The sequence below is a fragment of the Uloborus diversus genome, chromosome 6 (assembly GCF_026930045.1).
Source record: "Uloborus diversus isolate 005 chromosome 6, Udiv.v.3.1, whole genome shotgun sequence".
In the NCBI taxonomy this organism is placed as follows: Eukaryota; Metazoa; Arthropoda; class Arachnida; order Araneae; family Uloboridae; genus Uloborus; species Uloborus diversus.
The window spans coordinates 29,688,685-29,699,256 of NC_072736.1; the positions used below are offsets into that span (position 1 = coordinate 29,688,685).

General features: G+C 30.4%; 1 protein-coding gene across 1 annotated transcript; it reads left to right on the plus strand.

The window, feature by feature from the left end:
* Positions 1 to 2,741: 2,741 nt before the first annotated feature.
* LOC129223987 (ras-related protein Rab-1D-like) lies at positions 2,742 to 8,310 on the plus strand. The gene is made up of 2 exons (XM_054858379.1): positions 2,742 to 2,921; positions 6,114 to 8,310. The coding sequence occupies exons 1-2, from the start codon at positions 2,742 to 2,744 to the stop codon at positions 6,555 to 6,557; spliced, it is 624 nt and encodes a 207-aa protein (XP_054714354.1). The 3' UTR covers positions 6,558 to 8,310.
* Positions 8,311 to 10,572: the final 2,262 nt, after the last annotated feature.

Below are 10,572 nucleotides of genomic sequence, written 5' to 3' on the forward strand. Positions count from 1 at the left end.
GTAAATCAGTTTTAAGAATTTTTTGTATGTTACTGTGACTTTGCAACGCAGCTTTTTGTATGCAGAATTTATAAGAAAATTACCTTATGCATCGTTCTTAGCATATACCTACGCTTTTTCATTCCTACTAATTCGTTTCTTTCACAATTTAATATGTTTTCTATCCAAAATCCAATTGTAAGACTTGTCTCTGTTAAGTATTTGATTGTTTTATTTTCCTTAAAATTATACTTCCTTGGAAATTTCGATTTTTTTTTTTCATTGTTTTTTAAACCTCTGATATCCTAACCATCATTAAAGCTGTTAAAGGTACGTCAAATGAAAACAAACACAGGGGGAGATAAGGCATGGTTGCTCCGCTTTTCTACTTTTCATTTTTCAATTTATTTTCTACAATACATTTCACTAAACATTTCTCATCATCTTGAAAATGTATTGATTGACTTTTTTTCTATTAATTTTTTAAGGAACCTTGTAAAGAAGACCAATATGCCCCATCCGGGGGGGGTATGTTGAGCCACCCTCTCGTTGTACATTGGACCGCTTTAGGCAAACAACTTCTGTTATATTTTTACTGATAAATAGTCCAAATACTGTAACTAAAGTGTGTGTAATAAATGATCCAATACTGTAACTAAAAATCAGAGAACATATTAAATTGGTTTTAGATGGTGTAACTTACTGCTTAAATCAGTAGTAGCTTGAAATTCGTTGATTACAAAATTCGCACCTTGTCAAATCTTGATTTTTAATTGAAAATAAATTTGTGAACAGATAACAAATAGCAAGGACAGGATTGAAATGGCGTGTGTTTGTTGTGCTATATTGCTTTTAACAAATAAAAAAAAAATAAGGTTGTTACTTTTGGGGATTGGGACTTTATTTTTTGGTATCCATTTTCATTGGAATGGTCGCTAGTTGGCAACTGGCGACTAATCTAGAGCTTTAGTTACAAGGAAACCCATTTTCAATCCAAAAAAAGAGAATTGATCGATGTAACCATATCGAATAATAAATTCTTATTCCATTTTAATAACATAGTACAATTTTTTTTTTTTTTCTAATGTTCTGTCAGCCTTTTGGTAAATTCGTAGTGTTGGATTCACGTCCCTTAACCGATTGACCGGTGACTAGCCGCAGCATTCTACTGGTTAACTGGTTGCGTCGTTCTATTAGCATGTCGTTCTATTAGCCTCACCGGGTGATCTACTGCTTGACCACAATTTAAGCTAGTTGATTGAACCACCTGACATTTTTGACCAATAATATGTATTTTTTACCTGCGTGTTATTCATTTCTGCAAGTAACCAGTGATCAACCAAAAGAGTTTGATGAAGCATTGGTTAATGGACAACCGGTTAGTAACCACTGACGTCATTAGCTGATCAACTGAAAGGTAGCCCTTTGATCTCAAAAAAAATTCGGCTCAATTGGTCAGTTGCCCCAAAGCAGAATATTGAACAATGTTCTGCAATGTAAAATCATTTGACCATAATTGTTCTGCAAGTATTTCAAGCATTGTACGCGAAAAAAAAATGACATTTTCTACAAATTGGAGGCCAAAAATCAAAATTGTTTCATATAGGAGTGTTTTTTTTAAATGGACTGTTGTTTTTTATTTCTGTAGAAATGATATTTCCGGAAACATCACAGCTTTCAACCAAATGACTAATTAAAGAGCACTGAATTTAGAAAATTAGTTGATCATGAAAACTATAAAATCAAAAAAACTTTAACAAGGTGTCAAACCTAAACCGATTGAGATTCTCCAAAAATAGTTTATATGCTTTCTGAAATGCATAGAAAGAGCAAAGATACAAAATTTTATAAAAAAAATCCGAACCTAGTGTCAAACCGCATTTTTTTGGTTAATTTTACATGGCATGAAGGAGCAATTAAAATAATGTTACTAAATAAAGAAATTACTGAGATAATAAATAAAATGAGTCGAGTTTGGGATGCATTTAATAAAACACTTCAGAACTTTCTAAATAATTAAAATATTTTCTGGATGCAAAAGGATTGAAATCTCAAACAAGACACGCAATTTCCGGCGATGGACGTGTTTCAATGTTGACATGTTTCCAAAACATACATGTATGGCAGCAATTGCAGTGGATGAGAAAATCCTACAAATGACTTATCAAATTCAGCATCGCGAGCTTTCCGTCAAATTATCGTAATTTGTGAGAATTTTAGATTTTCTTCTAATTTTAAGAGATCTGCAGAATTTCTGCAAAATTCTATCTTGAGTTGGAAGATATTTAAAAAAACTGCAGTTTCTACAGATTTTTGGCACCGCAGTTTTTGCAGATTTTCAGCACCACAGTTTCTATAGGTTTTCGGCATCACGGTTTCTGCAGATTTTCTGCAGAAAATTTGTCAGTTTTCTTCTCACATTTGTACAGAATTGTTCTGCAGCTCAAGCATCTGTTCTGCGACATACGTCACAATTTTTGTAGAATTCTGCTTTGAGGGTCAATTGTACTAAAATTATTGAAGTATACTAGTTACTTATGTTAATTATGATATGCATGTTTAAGAACTTGAATTTATTTAAGAGCTTGCAGAAACTCATCTCCTGTAATTCTCTCTTTTTTTTTTTTTTTGAAATTGTATGTAATGTAGACTATGCATGCATGAAAAGTTTATAATTACATGCAGCTTATTGGTAGCCTAATACTTGTTTGTAATTTGTTATTTCAATGAATTTTGCAGGTTATTGGAAATATGCCTGAGTAATGGCCACTACTAAAGTTCCGGAACAAAAAGTCATTCTTTGCGGAGAATTTGGAGTTGGGAAAAGCTCACTTTTTAGAAGATTTGCTACAAATACTTTTGTTTCATGTTCAGATCGCCATTCGACCCTTGGACTTGATCACTTTGATAAAATATTTAATGTTCATGGCAGAAGTGTTCGCGTAAGTTCAAAACTTCAATATTTGATTAATTGCTTTCAGGGTTGCGTAAGGCCAGCTTTTATTAAAAAAAACTGGTTTTTCCGACATTTTAAAATTATATACTTTGCAATTTATATTAATAGCCTCTATACATTTTAATAAGATTACCAATATTCTATATTTTATAATGAAATTTGCTGAAAATAAAATGATAAAAGCAATTTTCCCAAAAACTGCTAATTGTTCCTAACATCTGACAAAAATTTTATGCCTTTGTTGGATGCTTCTCCATCTCATCTGGAATCTTGTAAAAGTCGAGGATTTTGTAATAGGGAAAGTTCATTACCTAATGATTTTTGTGATTTTTTAATTAAGTTGTACACAACTGTCCTCCAGCTTCTGTGTCAATTCAGAGGGTTTTTTTCAACCAATAGCTTCATTTGGAGCAAAGTGAAAAACAGTTTAATTGTTGAAACAGTTGAAAATTAAAGGCAGAACCAAATAATTGGTAGTTTACTTTGTGCAGCAGCAGTAACATATAATCTCTTGAACACTTAGTGTAACAGTTATTTTTTAATAATTTAAATTGCATTGAACAAGGTCGTGTAACTTGTTTTCCTATTTTTGTGCTGTAGACTTCCATATAATAAAAGTCTATTAGAAATACTTGTTTTTGAGATTATTTGGAAGGATTAAATATATATATATATATATATATATTATAAGTGGTATAAAAAAAGGGGGTGGTGTTCAGGTCTAGACCCTTACTTGAAGCTCCAAATTAATTAGTTCCTACAAAATATAAGTTCCTATAAAATTAATTCTTACTGAAAGTTGAAAGATTTTTTTCATCTGTTTAAAAGATATTTTTCACCATATAATCAGTTTCTTATTGATGTATGTCTATGTAAGAATTGAATTGAATTATGACTGCATTGATTTACATTTTCAAGTAGCCAAGTTAAGCTTCTTGAATTAAATATTCGCTGTCAAGAAACGGTTAAGTAATATTCCTTGTTCAAATGAGCTAATTTATTAATCTAAATTACTCTTCAAGTTCTTCTAGTCAATCTAAAACAATAAACAATGTGTGTGTGTGTGTGCTTTTATTTATTTATTTTTTTTTTTTTAATTTATTTTTTTTTTTTTTTAAGTTGCAAAGTAGTGACTTCATTTTAAAAATTGGTGTAGTTCACTACTATAAAAAAAAAAAATCTGACCATTGCCCAGAACAAAATCCCGGCCCCTTTTCTTCTTCAACTGGTAATTTCTTAAAAACACTTATTAATTTCCTTTCATCATCCTGCAAATATTTCAACTATTTTGAAAATTACAAGTTTTTGTTTAATATTATAGATAAGACTAGCTTTTTTTTATCATATTCAGTCAATTCGCGATAACCCAAATCTAAACGGACCGACAAAAAACTTTGACTTATCGGAAGTTGGACTTACCGCTAGTTTCGGTTTTCGACATCTTATATGAAAAACCATCGAATATTTTAATTAATGTGTACAAATAACAGACAAAATTACAGAACTTAAAAGTTTTTAAGCACAATATGCACAGTTTGATCAAAAATATTGAGAAAAAAAATTCAAAAGATTTCGATACTGATGGAATTACATAAATATAGAGCTGATTCTGCTTCAGGAAAGTTGCACATAGTCATTTGTTTCAAATTCGGATTCATGGATTCTACCGCTTTAGAAGTTTCACCTTTTCTTTTAATATCATTGACAGAGTACTTGCTTAGACAGCGTCCTTTATTAGTAAAGAAAACTGACTGTGTCTCTCAGAAACTTATCAGCAAATGTCGAACTAAATAATGAAGAGTAACACATCTTAACTTAAGTCAGCCTTTGAATAGAGTGGCAATCAGTTGACTTGACAACTTGACAGTTTAAAAGCAAATTCATAGTCCATCAACATGGCAAAGTGTAAACAGTACAGTACAACAAAAGTAAACCAACTAACTCATTTCCACATGTGTAACTCCTTTATTGCACATTGGCTCAACATGTTCTCTTCTTGCTTTAGAGATCTATTGTGCAGGAATTACAAGTGAAGGTAAATTAATTTTTCTCTCATAGTCACTTGGTTCTTTCTCTTTTTTTTTCTTTTCATTCTTTCAAAATAAAATTCGAGTCGTCTTTGAAAAAACTTCGAGCTAAAGGAAGTTAACTTCAAGATATTGGGAATAATTAGCATGGAATTAAAGACAAAGGAGTCAGAACTTGATAAAACTTCGAGTTATAGTAATATTCGAGATATGGGACTTCGAGTTACAGCCAATTGACTGTATTTATATAAAATTGTAAATATGATTTTTTTAATTACCTAACTGTTTCTTTTAATTTGTTTCTACAAATGGAATATTTATTAACTGACTTCAAAAAAGGAGGTTATGATTTCGTCTTGCGGCTTTTTATGTATGTTTTTGTATTACTCCAAGAATACTTTACCCATTTGAAAAATTCTTTTTTTTTTGTTTGGAAGGATATACTTTCCAAATGGTCCTACATTAATTTTGTCTGGATCTGATGAGAGGTCTCGGAGAAATCTAAGAAACTTTAATTTTTATGCGTTGTGGCTACGTAGACCAGCTTTCGTCAGCTAAGTGATATGTAACGAATCATGTGGTTTTGGCATGAACAGTGCATTTTTTCGATGGAAGAATCTTGTCTTGAACAATATTTAAATCTCACGCATCGGGATGTTTGATTTTAACGGCACCCCCTGTTAATTTTAATTATAGTCTTACTAATGTATTTATTACTTATTTAGCAAATCAGTAAATTAAATGTATTTTGTTACAAAAATAGTTGAATTAATTAATTTAATAGAACATTTTTTCGCTAATAAATAACTTCATTTAGTCATTAAAGTTTTTTTTTTTTTTTTTTTTTTCAAATATTTCATTTTGAAATATTTTTAGTTCAAGGGGAATTGAAAACAAAAATGCCCCCCCCCCCCCCTCCGACAAAAATTTTGATTGCAAAGAAAATGTTTCGTCTCTTGACTTTGTTTGGATAAAATTATTTGTTAGGCTTATAAAAATGTTAATTAATGCTTAATTTTTCAAACTTTAAGATTTCTTTTAATGTTATATTTCTGAAAGATTTCATTCCACGTTAAGTATTCTCATAAAACTAACCTGATGATGAAACTCAAGATCCTTGTTTATGTTTCCTTTTTATTTTCTCAATTTAGCTCCAGCTATGGGACACAGGAGGAATGGAAAGAGTTGCCTCTATAACAAGTAGTTACTACAAGTTTGCAGAAGCAGCCATACTAGTGTTTAGCTTTGACAGTCCCGATTCCTTCAATATCTTATCCCAACACTTACTGGACATAGTTACCTATGCTGAAAGTGCCAAAATATTTCTGTGTGGAAATAAGACGGATCTGTTGAGCCAGAATTCCAATGACTCTATCACAGATGCCGATATCGAAAACTTCTGTGAGCAGTGCCACAATCTTGTGAGTGGAATTTATAAAACTTCATGTAAATCAGGTGCAGGTGTAGAAGAAATGTTTAATGATATCGCGAGGCAATTGGTTGGCACCTGCAGAGTCAAAGATATTGAGTTAGAAGTGAAAGATTCCTTTAAAGTTAGTGCTCAGGATGAACCAAACCAATCCTGCTCTTGCTAGTTTTCCTGATTGATTCCAGGGTTCGTACGCTCCTTCAAAACTCCTCCAATACTCCTTCATTTAGGAAATTTTTTTGAAGGGCCCTCCAATACTCCTTCATTTTGGTTTTAACTCCTTCAAAACTCCTTCTTTTTTAGTTCAAGACTACATAATCTTCTTCTATGACAATAACTAAAATATTTCAATCGACAACTTAACTTCATCACAAGGGCGATTGTATAAAGGCGATTTTAATGTAATTTCGTGTATATATATATATATATATATATATATATATATATATATATATGTTTCATAAAGATGTGATTTACAAATTGATATAGAAGTCATAAAAGTTGAAGGTGAAAATGTTATTAGTTAACTAAGACGTTTCACAAGTGAAGTAAAACATGCTTAAATGGTGCTTGGCTATTTCTCCAAGTTTTATGATTATTGTTTCTCTCTCCTTCCACCACACTCACAGCAACAAAAGTCAGGTTGTCTAATTATTTAAATATTTATAAATACATACGTTGATGTACTATACTAAGCGAGTGTGTTAAAAAAACAATTGTTTAGTAAATTGCAGATATGATGTTTTAAAAAGGGTCATCCACAAGTGATGTCATGCCTTGAGGGGGAGACGGGTTCATGAAATTGTGATAAGGGGAAGAGAGAGGGTGACATCACAGCTATTATAACAATATGTTTTTAAAATATGTGACTTCTAGCAAGAGGAAGAGTTAGGTGAAGTGTGACACTTTGTGACAAGGGGGTAAGGGGGTCAAATATGTTGAAATAAAGTGCAACATCATTAACTGACAGCCCATTAGTACGCCTTCAAAATCTCATTTTACTCCTTCAAAACTCCTTCATTTTATTTCTGAAATTGAGTACGAACCCTGGATTCACTTATACTGTATGGAATGTTTTATACTTTAAAATAATATTTAAATGTAAAGTTTTGAATGCTAGTCACTAACAGTATTTGTAATAGTGATTTTTTAAAATATATTTATTTGTATCAGAACATAAATCTCTTATTTTGCTAAACTGGTTTAAATTTAAGATGTGTCAACAGTTAATGTGGCACACACAAGCGCGAAACGATTTGATTTCTGCTATAGTTGGTGCTTTGTGTATTTAATAACAGTTTTAATAGAAGCAATGCAAGTTTTCTTTTCATATTTACAACCTATGTGTGGTGTGCTTTTTGAAAGCAGTTTCATTATGTGATTTCTCTTCGATGGATTATCTACTTACTTTAGTTTAAATTTTACTTTTATTTTATACTTCGGTAACTGAAAGTACATAAATGTATTTATTCTTCCTGGCACATTTTTATTTATTGGCACTAACGATGTCTTCCAGAGGAGAAACAATAAAAAGTCTTTTATTTTAACAAGGGGCATGTAATGTTAAACAATGTTCAGAAAAATCTTCTGTGTAGTGCTAAATTAAGTTAATGTGAATCTTTTTTTTTTTTTTTTTTTCAATTTGATTTTAGTTAGTTTCTTAACTTAGATTTTCACATTTTTCTTCTCATAAATTGGCTAAATATCAGTTGAATTATTTACATTTTTGAGATTTAAGAAATTCTGTATCAATAATTAAACTTTTTTCCTAAGGTTGGCTTCTTTAATATTACAAAATTTAGTCACTGTTCATCATTTCAAGATCCAAAGTAAAGTAACTTTTAATTATAATTGCTTGAAATATTAGTTTTTACATTATTGCTGCATAGAGGGGGAAAATTAATTTTCTTAAAAAGCCGAACTTCTATTTTAGTGCACTAATGTTGCTCTTGAAATAGTATTTTGTAAAAATATTTTGTAACAAACCAAAAGCTCATAAATGATTGAGGCCAATTTTTCAAAATGATAGATATTTAGTATGTTTTCAGTTAAAGAAAAATAACAAAAGTGTTTTGAAATATTTTCTTTATTTTGGCTATCACCATTCAAGATCTGTTTAAATGAAAAAAACATTATAAATTAAAACAAATGTTTTCACTTGAAAAATGATAAAAATTTCTTTGTACTATGACAGAAACGAACAAAATTCATGTAAATAATATATGAAACAGTAAAAAAAACTGTTGAAAAGTTTTAATGGTTTTTACTTCTTGATTTTGTTTTAGCTGATTTTATTCTTAAAATTTTTCAATGTTTGACACTGTGAGAGTTGTACTCATTTAAAGTTGTCTTGAAAAGAGTTTTTTTTTCCTTTGTTTCAACTCTAATATTCTGGTTTCTTATATTTACTATCAATTCAATGCCATTCTTAAGGCATTTTATTGTTGTCAAATTTTGTACAACTTTTCCATTCCTTTTATATTTATCTCTTAAAAATTCATCAATAGTCCTTTTTACAACATTCCTTGCCTTTTCTGGAATGAATATAGATTATTTTACATGTCCATTACTAAGAATACTTTACTGTACTTTACTAGTCGAAGAATACAGCAGTACTTCTTCTTGCAGATAGTATACCAAGTTATTCTGTATCAATGGAAGTAAAATTAACAACAGTTCAAGGAATGGTAGAATTAAATTATTTCAAAAGCAAAAATATTTTATGGAAATTGAGTTATTTTATTAGTTCTGTCTTCTGATACAAAGAAAATTGCTCACTTTAAATGCCAACTAAAAACTTGGCAAATTTACGGCTGGATAGTATGCTGATGAACAACAAACTTTTTTTTTTGCCTGAATTATCTATTTTCAAAATCAGTTGACCATGCTTAATGTTTGACCAAAAAGTATATTTCCTTACAAAAGGATTGTATTCTTTTGCTCAATACCATCCATTATTTCAGTTGTTGCAATTAGTCCACTTCCAATCCTATATTATTGTTATCTTATTAAAACATTTTACTTTTAAATGATACCATATTAATATGCTTAAGTTGAGAGTGATTTACAATTTTGTCATTAATACTGAATGTATTGAGAGAAATACGTTTGTTGAAATTTCTTTTTTTTAATAAAGTAAAACCATACTTTTATTTGCTGCATTCTTTATTTTGTCTAAATAACAACTCATTTTAATCAAAATAAATTTAAAAAAAAAGAAACTAGAGCACAAATTATTACAAAAATTGAACAATCAGTAGTTTTAAGACTGCAATGGAGCATATTCCTAAGGGAGAACATAGCAGCCCTCATAGTACAGAGGTTCACGTTATCAATGTACAGGGTGGTTATAAAATAACGTGAGGTGTTCAGAACCCTCTAGCAAGTGAAGTTTTGGACAAAACATTGCCAAATTTCATGGGCGTACATAGCAGACCATGGGATTTCGATTTCTACAGTAAAAAATAGTACCAAAAGTCACCACCAAGGGGATTTTAGCGCTGCAAAAGTATCACTTGCGTGTACGGAAGAATTAAATGCCAAAAAATACAGCACACATCAAGTTTTTGACAACAAATGTTTCTTGCTTACGAATATAAAGTTCAATAAAACCAACAAGAAATTTCAATTTGTAGCAAGAGAAGAATAAGTCGTCAGGAAGAAATAATGCCCTTTTTACACAAGATAACAAAATATGGCAACGAAACATTTTTTTTTTTTTTTTTTGAATGTTTTTTAATAAATTTCTAATACCGGTATACTGTCCAGCCACGGATTGTATGGAATTTTCAAACGTCCAGATAAGATGTATCTATCTGAATGAGGGGGAAAAGTAAAAATTTGATACTGGTATTCCGCTCATTTGAATGAGACTCTGCTTCTGCAAAAGCTGGCATTGCTAAAAAATAATAGATTCGTCCATTGCCGGCTGTAAAACGGATGTTTGTCTTTCCATACAATCTGTGGTCAGACAGTACCGGTGTCACGTTAAAAAAAATACCAGATGCCGGTATTGCATCTTTGATCCAATATTGCAACCCAGTCGGGGTTTTTTTAAATTTTTAATTTTACTTATAGTGCATTTAAAACAAACCTTAAAAGAAATTCCTTTAAAATGTTTATTGCTTTTGTTGAGAAACATAAATTTGTGTCTTCAATTTAAATTTGGTATTATCAAAAAA